General features: G+C 34.9%; 1 protein-coding gene across 1 annotated transcript in view; it reads left to right on the forward strand.

The window, feature by feature from the left end:
• The window catches only part of LOC134220758 (transmembrane protein 26), a 39870-nt gene that overhangs the window by 7249 nt on the left and 12315 nt on the right, over nucleotides 1-20306 (forward strand). Inside the window, exons 2-5 of the mRNA XM_062699864.1 lie at nucleotides 2043-2713; nucleotides 5803-5962; nucleotides 18481-18558; nucleotides 19004-19273. Of these exons, the coding sequence (XP_062555848.1) occupies nucleotides 2043-2713; nucleotides 5803-5962; nucleotides 18481-18558; nucleotides 19004-19273 (1179 nt within the window). The remainder of the gene's footprint in view (nucleotides 1-2042; nucleotides 2714-5802; nucleotides 5963-18480; nucleotides 18559-19003; nucleotides 19274-20306) is intronic.

Genomic DNA, 20306 nt, shown 5'->3' on the forward strand with positions numbered 1-20306 from the left:
CGCAGAAGCAAAGCAGTAGGTAAGCGAAATGCTCTACAGTGACTCTTGAAGAATTGCCGGGGGAATCGGCAAAAAGAGGGTGCAAAGGAAGTTAGTTTCGGGAGATTTCAGTGAGTCGAGGGTAGTGACTCCAGACGTAAACTATCTGGGTATCGCCTTATCTAGGTGTTTGGTTGCAGATTTCTTTTCCTCTAGAAAAAAACACTGATCATAATTATTATAGATTTGTCCTTACCTTGTGGCTTTCATACTCTAAAAAGTAAAATAAGGAGTAATCTAGAAAGTAAATCAAGAATAAAATACCTATTAATACATGAGAAACCTACCAGAAAACTCGCAGAACATAACAGAAAATATTTGACATTTTGTTTTGTTTGTAGATTCCGGGGTGAGTGCCAATGTATTTCAATGAATCGGGGCCTACATTGATTAAAAAGTGTAAATATTTTCTATCTCTTGAATGTCAAAAAGGCACTCACTCGCCGCCATTATCCAGGGCAAAATACTGGTTTTTAGATTTAGAAATAAGACCTAAAACTAAAGTGAAATAATTACCTAGATGATATGTTCTAGCCATAGTCATGAGTAGGACAATGCCTTGACAATCCCACACCCAAGAAAATGTGTGTGTAGGACATGTCCCACTTGTCCTACCCACTCTCGGCCCCCTGACACAGACATCACCTCAATTCGTCGAACTTAGTCGATTGGTGTATAACACTATGGGTATCCGGGTGTTCCAACGAAAATTCTTTTTATGATTTTTTCCTTATTTAGCATTTTAATCACTGCGACCATTTGTTAGATCTAGTGTGATATTTGATATAGCTTTGTTCGCATCATTGCTATGTAGAGCAATTGCATCATCTTGACTGCCCGCGTCTTCCCAATGCGGTATTATGGTCTGATGAATCGTACTACCATATTGGGATTTGTTCTCCAAACTTCAGAGGGTTCAATCAGCCCCTTGTTGAAGAACTGTATTCTTTTTCTAGAAATTGCCGGACAATGGCATAGCAGATGTTCCGAATCCTCTACATGTATGCCGCAGAAACGACTTGAAGTTTCCCTAGCAGCTTCAAGTGATATCGGCTCGGGCAATGGTCTGTCATAAGTCCTGTATATGTGCTAAGATCTTTTTTCGAAAGATCTAAAATTTTGCGAGTGATAACTACGTTTGGTGTGATGAAACGTTTAGACTGCCTCGCAATTAAGGTGTTTTCCAGATGTTTTCTATTTTTGAATGTTTCCAAGATTTCAAGAGAACACGCAGATACACCACAAGATGGTTCGGGATCTATGAATTGTCGAGATGAACCAAGTCTTGCCAGCATATCAGCTCGTTCATTGCCTTCAATGCCACAATGACCAGGAACCTAATACATGATAGTCAATGCTGCTTGACTTTCAGACATTATGCAAATATTTGAATGCCTGTAATTTCGGCGTACGCATAAATTAGAGCATTCAATAATAGCCTGAACTTCAGCTTGGAAAACAGTAGGCCACTTTCCCATGGGAATCGAAATATTCGTCCCTGGGCCAGTCACGCCTGCTCCAACTTGATTGTTTCAGCTTTGAACCATTGGTGTAAAACACAATAGAACCTGAACGAAGATTTGGTCCTCCATTTGTCCATATGCTTCGCTCAAGATTAACTACATCAAAACATCGATAAAAGTTGTATCTTCTCCTCATCCAATCATCGATGTTTGTGATCAGTGACTTGATACTTATTTTGCTTGGAATACTAAGATGCCCTGTTAAGTCACCTTCGAAGAGGTTTGAATTTCTTTTGATTTTCAAAGCACTTTTCTCTGCTTCTAATTGAATAAATTGATCCAATAGTAGCACGTGGAGCAAAGCGTCCAGCGCTTTGTTCGACGTGCTTCTCATTGCACCAGTTATTGAAAGACTTCTTTTTATAGTAAACTATTTGTGTAAAAGGAAATCAAAACAATCTAAGATTATGATATTTATTTTCGAGTTTGTGGACCGTGCAATAAATAAAAATCACACTTTACTACTTCTCAAACCAACAGGTTCTGCCCATCAGTGTTCATTTACCTATCGACCATCGTTCCTTCAATATGGCTTCTCGAACTGGACAAATTAGAAAAACGTACCCTCTTTCAGGACCAGATGCTGAACGAAACAATAAACTTTGCCGCAACAGTTGGCAAGGATCTAAAAGACCTGAACAAAATGCTCGGCGTAAAAATCCAGCTACCGGAAATTCAACTAAACGCCGACACATGGGTGACTCTCATAGAGCAATTCCTGATGCTGGTGCTCATCATCGGACGGTGGATGCTGCCGAAGGGCGACCTGACTCGGGACCAGCTGAGCCAGCTGCTGCTGGTCTACATCGGAACCGCGGCCGACATAATTGAGTTTTTCGATTCGTTCAAAGATAGCAAAATTGCAAACGAACCGGTGCTGGTGCTGCTGACGCTAAGTATTTGGTCCTGGAGCCTGCTACAGTTTACGATTGTCCTGTCGGCCACACGTGCCCGGAAGCCTCGGGGAGGCGGAAGCGCGTCCTCCCAACAACGGGAAGAGGATACCCACTGCTGTAACATGAGCTGCTGTAACATCGACGTGTGGGGCATTGCTTTGAACATTCTGCTGCAGGATGCTCCATTTCTCACCTTTCGACTGCTGATAATTATACACTACAAAATCATCACCTACATGAATATTTTCTTCACATGTGAGTATCCATTTTCTTCAGCTGCAAATCTTTGCAATTAGAATTCATACACTTATAGAATCAATTATGGTCTGATTGCAGAAATCCAAAAATAGGAATCATTTTTTATTAAGCCATCAATTCCATTCAATACATTGAATTGTGTACCGTCAAATGGAATACATATCTTGCAAAGATGGGGTAACTTGCAACACTTTGACTTGATCCCATTCAGATGCATTTTTCAAGGCTGTTCTTTGCGTTTTTAATTTGGACATTTGGACATTGGCTGTCTAGCTTTATTTTGTGTTAGCCAGTAATGACGTTAAGATCAGAACATTATTCGGTATCGTTTTCAAGCTACATGCTTCGAAAAGTTTCTAGTTAATTTCAGGATCAAAATTAAGTACCTCGCCGTATTTAGACGGGAAGTATTGAAAGCTCAAGACTTCCACAATTCGAAAGAATAAGTAATAATGAACAAACGTGTGTGTTGAAAGTTGTATGAGCAGAACAATAAAACTTCACAAAATGTAATAAACTCCACTGACTAACCTTCTTCTTTTTCTATGGCATTACACCCAACTGGCGGTTGTTAGATTTTCTAACAATTCTGTATAGGAATCTACCAAAACCTGTATAAGATCTGGGCATATGCGAAATTGTTAGATTCTTATACAAATATTGTATAAGATTCTAACAATTTTGTATACTTTTCTTACAATTTTTGTATAAGAATTTCACAATTTCGCATATGCCCAGTTCTTATACAGGTTTTGGTAGATTCTTTTACAGAATTGTTAGAAAATCTTACAACCGCCGGTTGGGTGTACATTAGGGCAGTTCAAATTTTAAAAATGTTCGAAAATTCCATCTCCCATATGTCTATTAGCATCATTTTGATAATATACGAGTCCTGGCAAAATTTCAGGCAATTCGGTGGCCATTTAGGGGAGGCGCGAAGTCAATTTATGTTTATATGGAAATTTGTATGGGAAAAACTAAAAAAATATTCAAGTCGCCCTACATCTGTCAAATCGTGATGAATTCAAATAAACATCCCGAACCTCTTTTTTTGGAATCTATACAAATGAGATCTCCGGATAACACATTAGTTATGAGTGGATTGAACGGTTCTATTGACAGGGTGAATATGAGATAAATGGCTAAAATCGTGTAATTAGCCTCAACGTAGCAGTGGAAACATAAATCAAAATTAATGAGTTACCCACTGGTTAAGCTCAAATAGACTCCAAAAATGGAGGTTGTGGATGTTTATTTGAATAAATCACGTTTTAAGAGTTGAAGGAGGATTTGAATAAATTTTAAGTTTTTCCCATACAAATTTCCATATAAACATAAATTGAACTCGCGCCACCCCTAAGTGGCCGCCGAATTGCCAGAAATTTTGCCAGGACTCCTATATTATCAAAATTATTCTTATAGACATATGGGAGTTGGAATTTTCGAACATTTTTGAAATGTGAACTACCCTAGTGTACATTCCAACTGGAACTTGGCTTGCTTTTCAACTTAGTATTCTATTGGCATTGCCTTAGCTATTATTTGAACAATCTTCTATGCCCGCCATTGCATGAGTATGTATCTTTCTTGTGTGCCAAGTACAGTGGATACACTATGCCCAGAAAGTCGAGAATGTTTTCCACCCGGAAACATCCTGGACCGGACCAAGAATCGAACTCGTCATCTCCGGATTGCCAATCCTACACCTTTGCCCGCAAGGCTAACTGTAGACCACTTCCTGACTACCCGTGTGGGGTAACTTGCAACAATGAAAATGCCTATACTCCAACATAGGAAATTGCCTACTTTCCGGTGACTGTTCACGCAGAATGTAATTTTTTCTGCAATGTTTGAAAACTAGTTTTACACTTCTTTTTTACAGTTATAATAAATTTAGTATTCTTCGAAACAACCAAACTACCTGTGCCTATGAATATGTCTCAACTGAGAGTGTAAAAACCTTCTTAACACTTCACTCAAAAACTAGCGGTGATGGTGCCTTTTTCGTGCATTTAAAAAATATGTATTTTGGCCATAACTTTGGAGCTCCTAGTCCGAGCTGGCCAATTTTCAATAGAAAACAATGAGATAGGATTCCGCATCGGATAAGGGTAAGTGTGCACAGTCGAGCTGGGTCTCAGGGGACGAATATATAGCCTTTACGGGTAGGTTAGTGTACGAGAAAGATATAAGCACATTTTTAAGAGACGTTTTTGCTAATTTTTGTTTCACGACATATTTCTAAATCAAATGCTAGAAATATTTGAAGTTTTCAGCAGTAAATTTGAAGTCTGAGTGCCTGTTGCAAGTTACTCACATGTGGGGTAACTTGCAACAAACATGTTTTTGTTACTTCGAATCAATCGAGTCGCTGTTTCGATGAAGTTAGATATGTAACGCATTCTTCGTGCCCCCATTAGGATATATGGTCTGCCGTAATCTGGCAAAGTGACGTGCACGCCATTTTCCAAAAATGGTGTTAACGAGTAGTATTCATCGTACCCTTTACAGAAAAATGGAAAACATGTATATTGTAAAATGTCGCATACGTCACTTTTTCAGATTACGGCAATGGTGGGGTACTTATCTTCTACGGCCACTTCATTTATAAATACAATGACTCTGAAAGTGAAAAATGTTGCAAGTAACCTCATTTAATGGTAGTCTTTTTTTGCCTTGAAAAAGTTTAGTATGATGGTAAAACTAACCAGAAATTGGTTCAACCCAAGTTTATTGGTAAACGCTTCAAAAAGACAAACCCGAGTGTTTGGCGCTTTCCCTTTTCATGTTCTGATTTCTCACCGCGTAGCTCTGTGATTGTAAACATTTGGTTGGAGTTAAGAGATGGTTTATTGTATAATTTCCCTTGACATGAACACGGGTCGAACGTGCCATGAATACCATTACCACTGTATTGATAAGGGTTGATTTGACGTTCCTTTTTCCTCTGATAGGAAAACATATTCACGACTCCATCTGCTGCTAGAAAAGCGTATCGGGCATCAGATAGCCCGGAAGTTGCTTGTATGCTACAACAAACAATTTTATAAAGTCCATCTTTCTGTTTACTTTTAACGTGCATTTAGGTAAAAACACATTGGTTATATTGCTTCAGCTTTATCGCCTGTACGTGGTCCACTCGGAGAATCGCAAAACGGCACTGAAGAAACAACAGCAGAGTAAAAAGCAGACATCCGACGGTGGATCTGGCCGACATTTAAAGCACCACAAGAAAACGAACCGGAGGTAAATAAACCTGGGGCTGAGATTCAGAAAATGTTGCATTCTTTGCGTTCCTTTGCCAGGATGACTATACATAGGGGGTATGAAATTTGTTTAACATGTAAGGCAATATTGAACTTTGGGTTATTTATAGAGAGGAAATTTTTCATACATGAGCAGCCTAATTGTCAATGTCATTCATTTCTTAGTTAAATTTGCTTTTAAAAGAAGGTGGTTTCGTGATCCAATTTTCCAAGTGTCTCATACAACCTGTTTGACATGCTTTGGGTAACTTTGACGGATAATATGCCCCCAAAGGCAATACCTATAATAACTTTTTACTTTTCAACAAAATTTATGCAAACTTTATGTTATTTGGTAGTCCAAAAAGTCGCAAATGCATTGCCTGTAAACTTCACAGCCCAATCTAAACAGGAATTGTTCTCGCTAATAAGCATTTACATTGTGCTAATATCGCGCTAGTATTCTCGGATAGGGCATTGTCCGCTAGAACTAGCGAATATGTAAACGGGCCATGCAATGTATGGACGGTTGGTAGGGATTAGGGATCATAATTACCTATCTCCAAACAAAACTTCGTCCAAATATAAAGTGGTGTTTTTTTTCATATCCACTTTTGATTTTAAAAATCGATTTTTCAGTGAAGCCCTACTTGGAATTTAAAAAATATTTTTATTCAAACATTTGACTGATTTTGCGATATTCACTCATACAACACGTTTTTGTAGAACTTGTCATTTTACAGCTAGGGTAACGGTACCAATAGTGGAGGTATTAGTAGATCCACATAAGACAATATTTTTTGGAAATTGATAATGATGGAAAATTTACAGCTTTAATATCTTAGTCAATAGATAAACTAATAAATTTGCTAACAACAATGAGATAGATGTCATTTAAAATCGACAATTACCGAATATTGCTTGCACCACTATGGGTACACTGTTCCTTTAGTGGCGGTAAAAATTAATTTTGGTTCCTATACTGGTGCTATCAAGGGTGCTATTCATTGGTTTCTTATGAGACTCGCCACTATTGGTACAGTTGCACCACTATAGGTGCAAGGGAGTCAATTTTGTTAAGGAAAATCATTGGTTTCAATAGTTTTTCATGTGAAATCTTAAGATAAGTTGCATTTAACAGGATATTTAAGGCACGAAAGGTCAACTAAAACCATCGTAAAGTGTATAAATATGATAAATCTCATTGAAACCCCACTACAGGTAAACTTCGATATAACGTACATATCGATTTCAAGTTTGTACGTTATATCGAATTGTACGTTATATCGAAGCATGAGTAATCATCCTTATTTTACGCTACATAAATGTTGTACTATCATGTACTTTATGGGCGAGTTTTATTTTTTTTATATAATGCTCAGCTAGCAGTGTGAAACAGCTTTTCTTGTGAACAATCCCTACAAACTTGGTCGTTGCTAAGAAAAATGACCCGAAGAATTGTATTCGTCATTTTATTTCTATATAAAGTACAGGAAATAATAGGCTAAGAGGCACTGGAAACACAAGGCTTGCTTTTCGTTGCACCGTTTGTTTTATTTATTGAGAGTCCGCGATCTTTAGTGGATTTAAACTAGGGCACGATGGGGCACGTGACTCACCAAATTGAATATTTTCATAAATATTTAATTATATCTTCTTCTTCTTCTTCTTATTGGCATTACATCCCCACACTGGGATAAAGCCGCCACGCAGCTTAGTGTTCATTAAGCACTTCCACAGTTATTAACTGCGAGGTTTCTAAGCCAAGTTACCATTTTTGCATTTGTATACCATGAGGCTAACACGATGATACTTTTATGCCCAGGGAAGTCGAGGCAATTTCCAATCCGAAAATTGCCTAGACCGGCACCGGGAATCGAACCCAGCCACCCTCAGCATGGTCTTGCTTTGTAGCCGCGCGTCTTACCACACGGCTAAGGAGGGCCCTATTTAATTATATACGCCAATATTATTCTGATAAAAAAAGCTGATATCACGGTAATTTTTATCAATTTTATTCGAAATTTCCGATGGAATTTCTAGAGAAGTTCCTGGAAAAAAGTCTGGAGAATTTTATGATTTTTTCATCGGAAATTCCTTTGATATTTTTTCAGAGATTCCTTTAGGATTTCTTTTCTTCAATTAAATCATACAAAATATCTGAATTCTATCCGATATTTTATTGGATGTATTCTTCCAGAAATTTTAAAACATCCTTGAAGGAATTTTCAACAAAATGTTTGAAGGAATTTTTAAAGGAATTTTCAACGAAAAAGTCAAAGATTTCCTAAGGGGATATGCCAAGAAATTCCAAACGGCATTTTCAAACTATTTCCCAAAGGAATGCCTAAAAAATCAAAAGAATCCTTCGAAGAATTTTCTGCTGGTATTACCGAAAAACATTCTAAAGAATTTCCTAAGAAATGTTTAAAGAAATTCTGGAAATTCTGAAGAAAATTCCAGTGCAATTTCCGAAGAAATTTATGAAAGAGTTGCTGAAAAAAGTGAGGAATATGCAAAGTAATTTCCTGCAGAAAGATCTGAAACATTTGCTGGAGAAAGTTCTAAAAGAATTTCTGGATGACTTTTAGAAAGTCCTGTTTTTTTATTTTTATTAACGTTTTTTTTAATTTAGCAATTAAGTTCGACGCTAACAGGAATTTCTGAAGAAATTTCCTAAGTTATTTGCGAAAGAATCTCCATAGGGATTTCCGGTGAAATTCCTGAAGGAACTCTTAAATGAATTCCTAAAAAAAAATCTAAAGCAATTTCCGAAGAAATTCTTAAGCGAATTTTGATAACCTTAATAATTTTCCGAGGGAATTTGTAAAGGAATTCCAGAACGAATCTTCAAAGGAATTTTTGAAGGAATATCCGAAAGAATTACCAAAATATTTTCCGTAGATCTTTCTAAAGGAGTTTCGGAAGGTGAGTTCAGTGCGTGTTGGCTCTTGTTTAGGATGGCAGAACGATCGCGCGATTTGCCGAAATTTTGTGTTTTGCATTGCGTGGCCGGTATTAAAGTTAATTAGTTCAGTGCGTGTTGGCTGTTGGTTTTGAAGAAATCCCTCCGGGAATTGCCAGAGTTCCTGAAGGAATTTCCGAAGGAATTCCTGTAGAAATCTAGGAATTTCTTCGCAAATTCTATTTTGAGTTCCTTCCTAAATTCCTTTAGGAATTGAAAATATATTCAGGAATTCCTTCAAAAATACCATTAGACATTCTTCAAAGTATTCTTCCAGAAATTACTTTATGAATTCGTTTCAAAAATTTATTCAGTTTCTTTTAATCCCTTTATGAATTCAATAAGATTTTTTAAAAGAATTAATCCGGAGATTCTTTTTGGAACTATTTTAGAATTTCCTACAGAAATTCCTCTACAAAATTCACCAGAAATTATTTTGGGAGCTTCTCCAGGAATTTCCTCTAGGATTAATTTCAAAATAATCTGGTACACATTTCAAGCCTGGATCTACAATACCATTACTTTACTCGACATTAGCTGACTTCCCAGTCAACACAAAATCGTTTGTGATGCCGTACAAGATGCTAAAGTGAAGGCGATATACGTACATGTTGTATGGGGAAGGTACCTATATCGCCTCCACTTTATCGTCTTGTACGGCATCGTATACGATCTTGTGTTGGCTGGGTTAGATCTGAAAACAACCCGTCATCAATACTAATACTAATATCAACTAGACATGCCTAAAACCTCATTAACCCAATATCATCCAATACCTCGGGAGAATTCTGAGGATAGAGCAAAGTGGGGAAAACAGTAATTAATTCCTCTAGCTGATAAAATTAGACTCCATACAATAATGCCATCGCTACATGAATGATCATAACGATTTAGTAAATTATTTTGTAATAACTACCAAAATTAAAATTATTTTTCAAAGTGTACGTTATAACGGGGAAAAATGTACGCTATATCGAGTGACGTTATATCGAGTGTACGTTATATCGGGGGTACGTTATATCGAAGATTACCTGTACCTCCACTATTGGTGCTACCTCCACTAAGGGTACGGTTACCCTACATCCATTTGAAAAAAAATCGGTAAAAACTAGTTTGGCCTTTTCCAAAAAATGGCCAGAATAATTTTGCAAAAACCACAGATAACAGATTTGAAGCAAGAATAAATTTTATTAAAAATGCTGTATTTTTTGCAATATTTTTTCACTTATCGATTCCTCTTTGACATGCATTTTTACAAGGATAGTTAAAAAATCAATAATATGTTGAAGGTAGTTAAGTTGTGAAGAAATTCAAGACGATTTTATATAAAGCGATCTAGAGTGCGTTGCTGCAATATTTGACATTCACAAAGCAAAAATGTCGATCCCGGGCAACGCAGGGTTCGATTAGCTAGTGTTGAATATATTTGAATCAACAGTTACAGATGTTTACACACGTATCGGATACCAGCCTCCATCCCAAGTAACATTTTAAGTTTTATAACGCTCTTAAAGACCATCATTTACTCTTCAAGAGTTTTATAAAACCATCATAAAAGCAAAATGTTACTAGGGATATCTGTTATCTGTGGAAAAACCAAGTAATGCAAATACGATTTGACGCAAACATTTTTTTAGGCAAAAACCCATAGACTTAATTTATGATGTTTATCAACGCTTTCAAAAATCACTTAAATAAAGAATAAAAAAAAGTATATCAACGCAAACATAACCATTCTCCACGCAAAGTACTGATAAAATATATATCCAAATAAACTTTATGTGTGGTCTCGATATGGCAATTACTTAATTTATGTGTGCAGTGTGGTTTTATATTACATATTTATTAGGGGGTACACTTATTAGGGGAACAGGTGGTAAAATGAACACGTTAAGGAAACGCGTTGAATTCAATTATAAAACAAGGATAATTTGCCAGTTTATCCACTTGGCCCAACAATTTAACTCATATTCTTATTGCACTGAACAATTTTTTCGCTAATAAACATTGTTTTATATAGTTTTTCTTCGAAATGAAAAACATCGAAATTCCGCATGTTCAAAAATAGTGCGGGTAAAATGAACACTGCCTGGTGGTAAAATGAACATCGCTTCTAAAACCCTTTTGAAACATTTAATTATCTTTTTTTAACTCTAGCACTGTATATACAACTAATTGAGATCACGATAACGTTTTGAAAAATCTGGTACATCTTTTGAAAAGCTCTTAATCATCAATATAATAAAAAGAAGGAAAAAAGTTTTAAAATATCATTTATTTTAAAATTAAATTACCATATTCAAAGTTTTATCTTGGTTATTTGATATGGTTTGTTTCTTCAACTTCCGCTTCACAATTGCACAACTTTTATCATAAATTTCTGTAAGTTTGATACAAGTGTTCATTTTACCCGCATACATGCCATGTGATAAAAAACTCTTCGTATAACGATACAAACCAATAATTTTACTATTTACCCCTGCAACATCTTTTTGAAGGTTGTCCTATTTGCCGCTGTAGTTTGTACAGGTTTGAACCAATGTTATGATGAACTTATTAAGAATTAAAGCTTGCGGAAAAATAGTTGAAAATTACATCAGGCCCAATTTTTACGGCCTCGTTTGATATTTTGGATAGTAACAGCTATTCGTTCGGTCTCAAAACCAAAATATTAGCTTAGGTACCTTATTTTATTTCAAAGAAAACGTGTACATGGTTAACATACGCCTAAATAGTGTTTTAATATAAATATAGCCAACTGTTCATTTTACCACCCCTGTTCATTTTACCACCTCTTCCCCTACGTAAGCATTTTTTCTGTGTTTTTTGACCCGCTGCCTCTTGTAAGATTTTTTTCATACAAATGGCCTTCAGCATGGCCTTGCTTTCTAGCCGCGCATCTTACCGCACGGCTAAGAAAGGCCCCGATTTGAGCGCCTAAACATAGGCCTTTTTATACACAGCAGCAATAAATACTTTGACAGAAAAAAATTTAATAAAGTAAATTAAGTAAGTTTTAAACCATGTTCCCCCGGCTTTATTTACACGCACGTGTTAACGCTCTCGAGCGTGAATCAATACACTTCTCTTCACTGGTAAGATCTCTACACATTTTAGGAGAAAGTGTGAGAAATGACCAACACTGGCAACTGGTAATGGGGGAGCAGCAGTTGCATCCTACGTTGATATGTTACACAAAAAAGTCTCCGATTCTTTTAACCCGACACGGGGTAAATTGTTACTAACTTTTTTGGTTATAATGTTGTTCTATGTTGGAAATATTTATTGTACACGTTTTGTAATGTGCACCTTAGTCATTAGATATAATATTGCATTAGAATATACAACTCAATTTTATCATCAAGCCTTTATAAACTGCCCTGGCTTAGCCTTGTTCTTCTGGATCGGATTTGGTTGCTATGCAGTTTTGAGTGAACCTACCACCATTAGGACTGTTGGAACTCTTTTTCAGCTTAATGGTTTTGTCGCTCAAATCGTCATTTTTGGTGCTGCTCTCATTTTCCTCTTTATTATACTTACGTTTGAATTGTTTCTCTTGGATGCCGTCTGATCTTCTCTACTTGGCCCTTTCGACATGTATCGTTTTTCCGGACAGTTCCTTTTGTCCAATTTTAGTACTTTATTTGCAGATGCTGTGTCCTTGAAATAAACGAATGCGTACCTTTCCTTTGAGATAATTCGACTGAACTGAGTTGCCTTAGAAGACAAATCATCAAATTCCTTCTTGGACCTACGCAGACCGTAGTCTGCATGTCATCGCCACTTTTTCAGTTTTCTGCTGCATCCTCCTCGTCTTCCGATGACTCTTCTTCATCCTTTTGCTGCTCGAAAACTTCTTCTTCACACTGCTTTCTACTTCTTCGTGATTGTCTACCTTGTCTTCTTCTACCGGCTGCTTCACCAACTTTGGTGGTTTCTGCTGCTTCTGAGCCTTTTTACCTTTGACGGCTATTCTTAAACGAAAAGTTCCGATTTCAAGGTGCACAAACTTGGCCAAGCCAGATGAACTGCAATTGTGTCAAACAGTTAATTTACTGATAAATTCATTAAAATTGGCCTTGCAGTTCAACAAACTGTGAAGCAAAGCAACTGTATTGATGAATGGAAATGAAGAAGCGTTTCGTTGATCTCACCCAATGACAATACCCCTTCTGTGTTTAAAGTTATTAAATAAAACGTGAAACAAAAAAAATATTGCTCTCTCAAATTTGTATGGCCCTCCGAACCACACCTGTCAATCTAGTAATAAGCCCCTAAGCCCCATAATTCTTGTTTACCGATGTTTCCTTTCGTTTTGTTTATGTCCGCCTTTTCACCACATAATTATTCCGTGTATAGTAGAAAATCGAAAATTTGTTTTCAATAAAATGAAATATCTGCAGTTATCAGACGTCGCAACTCATTTCTGATTAGTGCGCATGATAGTACATCCATGCGTGCATAATGCGCACTACTATTTCAAAATGTCGCGATTCGCGTCGCAGCGCTCGCAGTGCTCAATCGCGCGGTCCGGTTTGGTGCCGGCCCGACAATATAAAACCACCAAATCTAAATCTCAATTTATCGGAAGGAATTATCTCCATGACCATACTCACAAGAAAGTTAAACGACACTGATGGCCAGGGAGCAAGATGATTTATAATATTCTATATGCTTATTCTAAAAAATATATAAAAATCGAGTATCATGTCTATTTTGTTTGTTTTAAACATTCTAACTAATGTTTGAAAAACATCTTTCAATTTTGTTTTATAATAAAAATATACTTCATTTCCTATACCACACCGTGTAAAATTTCTCCTCCCCTATAATCTGATGTTAATGTTTAAACTGTGTGCATAAACGAGAGGGGACATATTACACGCAGTGGTAATCACACCAGTTGAACAAAACGTAAATACTGGAAAATATTGATGATACATATGTGTTATTAAAAACTATTGATACGTTTTTCAACACAAATAAATTTAAGTTTAACTTCATCTTCAAAATTTAATGTTAGTGAAATTTGCAATGCTTTGAATTTAGTTTTCATTTAATTCGAATTTAATTTGAAACTAATCTTCTTCTTCTTCTATATACATAAAAGTGAATTTCTGTCTGTGTGACCCCTAATAGACTCGGCAACTATTGAACCAACCGGCGTGAAAATTTGTATGCAGTGGTTTTTGAGGCCGGGGAAGGTCCTCTTTTTTTTTTGGAAAGGTGGGTTCCCATACAAACGAAACACCAATTTCATCGAAATTCGAGAATTAATCAAACAAATGGAACCAAATCAGACATGTGGATTGTGGTGGTTTTGGAAAGGAAGAAACATATTCTGTAGTTGTTTCAAACCCCTCTCAAAAAATAAGCTTGAAATTTCTGCAAAACTCGAGAACTAATCAGATGTATCAATCTTAGGTGAAATGCAGTTCGTCGGGTCTGCTAGTAATTTTGAACTAATTTTAATTTAATTTTGATTTAAATTTTATTTTATTTTGATTCTTTTTAAAATAATAATGTCAATGCATATCGCATGTGTGGTGTCTACATTTATTTTCCTTTTAGGTTTAGTTTACAATACTCTCCAAGCCAAGCGCCGAACACTCAAACTTAGCAGAAAAAAAAAAATAAAATAAAATAATCATTATTTACTGAAACAATGCTAGCATTAAAGTAAAATTAATGAAAAGTACTTTATTGTATGATGAATGCTATAAATAAAAGGTGCTATTTAGGCATTATTCCACTTGAACTGGGATTACACGAAAATGGCCACTTCCACCGCAGATCCCGAAGCTGCCAAGTGACCAGCAGTGTGTATTCGAAGAAACCATGGACTCACCACCGGTAGAACATGCAATAAAATTTGAATTCGTCTAGCGTTTAAATTCACCTGCCCAGTCACTCCAGTTTGAAAGTTCATTGCATTTCATCGTCAAATAACATAATTCTCATGGTCATAGATGTAACTATTGCAAACTAGCTGACCCGGCGAACTTTGTCTCGCCTAGAATTGATCAATTTGTTGATATATTTTTTTACGTACACAATTTATCTAAAAAACAAACCGGGTTTTAAAAATAATTTTCCTTTTTTTGACATTATTTTATCATGACACTTTTCGAATTAATTAAGTAGCCAAACCAAAATTAAAAAAAAACCATCTTACCGTTAGCTGACGATAATGTCAAGTTAGATGACATGATTTGAAATTATCATGCAAAATGAACGACAAACCATTTCATCGGAGAGATTTTATTTCGATTGTAATTTTTTTTTCAAAAAGAAAGGGATATAAATTAGCAAAAATTGAGCTGTCTATTTTTGAGTCATGTGCGGTCGTACAAATGCCAACTTTTTTTTTATATATATAGAAGATGATCAAAATTGAAAAAAATCATGCAAAATTGCACAAAAAACCATTTGAACGAAAAGATTGGGCATTGATTTTTAAAGTATTCCATTCCATCTTAACATTTTTTCCTCGTAAATAGAAAAGGAAAAGGGATATACATTAGCAAAAATTGTGTTGTCTATTCTTGAGTGATGCGTGGTCGTACAATTGCCGGCTTTGTTTTATATTTATAGAAGAAGAAAGAGATGATCAAAATTGAAAAAAAAAATCATGCGAAATTGTACGAAAAACCATTTCAACGAAAAGATTGGGCATTGATCTTTAAAGTATTCCATTCCATCTTAACATTTTTCCTCGTAAACGGAAGAAGAAAAGGGATATAAATTAGCAAAAATTGGGTTGTCTATTCTTGAGTGATACGCGGTCGTACAAATGCCAACTTTGTTTTATATATATAGAATATGATCAAAATTGAAAAAAATCATGCAAAATTGCACGAAAAACCATTTGAACGAAAAGATTGGGCATTGATTTTTAAAGTATTCCATTCCATCTTAACATTTTTCCTCGTAAATAGAAGAAGAAAAGGGATATACATTAGCAAAAATTGGGTTGTCTATTCTTGAGTGATGCGCGGTCGTACGAATGCTAACTTTGTTTTATATATATAGATTATTTTGAATCAAATTTTCAGATTCAATCAAAACAAACAATAAACAAAACACAAAATGTTTGTATTTGCACAATGACAGCGGATGGTAGTGAGCTACCTCCGTGGACATGGTGGCTATTGTCAAACTCCTTATGCTAGTATGGAATACCGGGGAGTGACGCAAACGGTGCAAAATTTATTGTTGGATATGAGGCGGATCGTACAACCTTTAAAAGTCCCATATCGGGTTTAGTTGGACAGATCCTCGACCTTCTAATCTGACTTATGAGTACTTATTTTCTTAGATGGTATACCTGGGTCTCTAATATTTAGTTTAGACAAGTCAATCACCTATATTCAATTCACTTGAACATGTAAACACCTTCATTCAATTTACTTGAACGAAAAGAAAGTTGAACATGTTTAACTTTTGGTAAGTCAACTGAGCTGTTCAATTTACTTTACCTCTCAAAACGTAGCATAATGCGTTCTAAATAGGGATGATACAGAGTAATAAAGGCTCCCCCAGGCCTAAGCGATCTCATCGCCAAGACAGCGATATTTTATTAGATTTTTATACATATTTCTAGTTTATTGGATTTTTTTATTTTTAGATTTCGAGATTTTTAAATTTTTAGATTTTGAGATTTTTAGATTTTCATATTTTTAGATTTTTAGATTTTGCAAATTTTTAGATTTTAAGATTTTTAATTTTTTTTGTTTTTAGTTTTTTAGACTTTTAGATTTTTAAATTTCTAGATTCTTATTTGTTTTGATTTTTAGATTTTCAGATTTTTAGATTTTTAAGTTTTTAGATTTTTAGATCTTTAGATTTTCAGATTTTTAAATTTTTTAGATTTTTAGATTCATAGATTTTTAAATTTTTAGATTTTTAGATTTTTAGATTTTTAGATTCTTAGATTCTTAGATTTCTAGATTTTTAGATTTTTAGATTTTTAGATTTTTAGATTTTAGAACTTTGGATTTTTAGATTTTTAGATTTTTAGATTTTTAGATTTTTAGATTTTTAGATTTTTAGATTTTTAGATTTTTTGATTTTTAGATTTTTAGATTTTTAGATTTTTAGATTTTTAGATTTTTAGATTTTTAGATTTTTAGATTTTTAGATTTTTAGATTTTTAGATTTTTAGATTTTTAGATTTTTAGATTTTTAGATTTTTAGATTTTTAGATTTTTGGATTTTTAGATTTTTAGATTTTTAGATATTTAGATTTTAAGATTTTTAGGATTTTTGGATTTTTATATTTTAAAATTTTTAAATTTTTAGATTTTTAGATTTTTAGATTTTTAGTTTTCTAGATTTCTAGATTTTTTCAGATTTTAAAATTTTTTGATTTCTAGATTTTTAGATTTCTAGATTTTTAGATTTTTAGATTTTCAGATTTTTAGATTTTTAGATTTTTAGATTTTTAGATTTTAAGATTTTTGATTTTTAGATTTTCAGATTTTTAGATTTTCAGATCTTTAGATTTTTAGATTTTTAGATTTTAAGATTTTCAGATTTATAGATTTTGAGATTTTTAGATTTTTAGATTTTTAGATTTTTAGATTTTAAAATTTTTAGATTTTTAGATTTTTAGATTTAAAAATTTAAAGATTTTTAGAGTTTTAGATTTTTAGATTTCTAGATTTTTAGATTTTTAGATTTTTAGATTTTTAGATTTTTAGATTTTTAGATTTTTAGATTTTTAGATTTTTAGATTTTTAGATTTTTAGATTTTTAGATACTTAGATTTTTAGATTTTTAGATTTTTAGATTTTCAAATTTTTAGATTTTTAGATTTTTAGATTATTAAATTTTTAGATTTTTAGATTTTAGGATTCTTAGATTCTTAGATTTTTAGATTTTAGGATTCTAAGATTTTTAGATTTTTAGATTTTTAGATTTCTAGATTTTCAGATTTTCAGATTTTTTAATACTAGATTTTTAGATTTTAAATTTTTAGAGTTTTAGATTTTTAGAATTTTAGATTTGGCCGCGTTAGTCCGAAAATTAACTAGCCGAAGTGGAGGTTTTTGGTTATTAGCCGAAAGGTATATTAGCCGAAAGCAATATAAGTTGTTTGGCATTAAAACTAATTTGGTGGAAATATTCGTTTGACAGAAAGGGTCATTTGGTTGAATATTTCATTAAGCCGAATATTTCGCGACGGACGTCAATCAACTGTTTTTAACGAAGGAAAATTAAAGAAAACCTACGATAATAAAATGGACGATTAAATTCAGCCATGAATTTTCAAGTGTTGAGTTGGGTGCGTTTGAACTTACGATTGATTTGAATCATTCTTTAAGTTTTGAGATTTTGAGCATATTTAGTTGTCATATAAGACACCTTTTTGAGCGATTGTGTCATCTGACTGTCAGTGAGTGCAATCCCATCCCAAAGCCTCAAGGAAACCCCAATCTGTATTTCACGAATGATCGCTTGAACGGTTAATGTATCTTTAATTTTGTCCGTAAGTCATTGTCTGCTATTCGATGTGCTTTTTAACATTTTGAATTGTTTCGACTCTTCTCCAGAAAAGTAGCGGATTATAGTGACGATGAATTCAATGAGATGCGAAAGTCAAAACAACAACACCAGCGCAAAGCTGCAAGGTAAGAACGGTTGAGACTATTTCAGACATTAATTCAAATCTAATAACGTAAGAAGGTTTAAAGCGTCACCCTAACGCGTTTGAATTTTATTAAGATTTCAGGCTACCTGAAATTATAAGTATTTTGTACAGAAAATTCATTGTTGCATTTAAGCCCATGGCAATATACTCGACAAAACAAGAATCATTTAAAAGCATTAATTTTAAAATTCGTTCCCTGCAAAACTGAGCTCAACAGTCAACATGTGTCGTTCCCATACTACCCACCCACCCAAAAGTCGAACAGCTACTCTAATACGCATTACAACTCCATTCATGAATAAATTACGCATAATTAACCAACCAGACAGTAAGAGGTCCTTTCATGCTCTTTTCTTCGTTTCCACGACAACTACCCCGGCCTCCGGAAAATGTGCGTACGATTCCATGACTTCCGCCAATCAAAGCCTGTCGGCAAAAACGCGTAAGGACACCGGATACTCAACGGCCAGCAGTCAGACGGCAGCCGAGCAGAAACAGTTGCGAAAGAAAGCGGGAAAGCGTTCAGCCGGTGCTGATGCGGTTGACGATGGGGTGGCACATAATGAGAGGAAAAAAAGTCACTCCAGAAAGTTAATGACCGGCAGCCAAGAGCATGAAGTGGACGGCGATGGTTTGGAGGAATTGGAACGGAAACGGTGTCGCACTCGTAAGGAGGCAGGAAAAGGCGGCGACAGGTAGGTAGGAGGGCCTCACCCTCCCCCAGATTGGATTAGGGCAGTGCATTAAATTGAATGGAATGGAAGTGACCATCAGGGTGCCATCCACAGAACGAGTAACACTTGAACAGGGATGATGCGATTAATGGGAGTAATGCGATAATACATTTTTTGATTTGAATGTTCCGTATAAAAAGGCCATAAGGATATATTTTGTTTAAGCGTTTCGTCATAAATGAATAATTCCTTCTGAACTATCTGTAGAAAACTTCTATCTCAAGATTGGATCATTTAGTTTTCTTATTGGCAGCTGTAAATGGATAAATAGAGTAAAGAGGAGTAGGGACTTCTAAGAAAATGGAAAGTGTGACGTTCTCATAATTACATGAATTCTGAAAAGCTTTCTTTTCGTGAATACAGCTGGGAGCAATATTACATCAATATCTTCCAGACATTATTTGAACCAAATATCCTGAGACTATGAGACAACCCCAAAACCGAACCGAAGGCCCATAGTGTTGTTATATACCAAACGACTAAGCTAGACGAATTCAAGTGATGCTTGTTCGTACAATATGTGAGGCACAGTTTTAACTTTATGGTACTTCGCTAACCGAGGCCAAAGTGATTTCTTCAGTACCTACCTACATTCAAGTTGTCTCTATTTGAATCGGTTCATAGCTGCCCGTCACCACAGGCGTTGTTATTATATAGAGATGCGCGAAAAGAATAAAGCGTTTCTGGCTTCACGACCAACATACAACAAAATCCTGTCTGTCCGACTGCTGCAATGCATTCAAATAAACGCAAATAAATGTGAATTGATGGAAATAATTAAATCTATCTCCCTAAAGTGCAATTTGACCTCTGTTAGTCTTAAGTGCATTTCTTGTTACATTTTATAATACACGGGAAAGGCACCATCACCGCAAGGTGGATTATTCTGGGTTTCAGTATGAAAATAATCCTTTATCGTTAATAGGAAAACTGTCTAATACGTTGACGCTATCATGTTATTTATAATTCTCTCAATTACAAAAAGTGAATAAAA

Source organism: Armigeres subalbatus, chromosome 3, assembly GCF_024139115.2.
Source record: "Armigeres subalbatus isolate Guangzhou_Male chromosome 3, GZ_Asu_2, whole genome shotgun sequence".
Taxonomy (NCBI): domain Eukaryota; kingdom Metazoa; phylum Arthropoda; class Insecta; order Diptera; family Culicidae; genus Armigeres; species Armigeres subalbatus.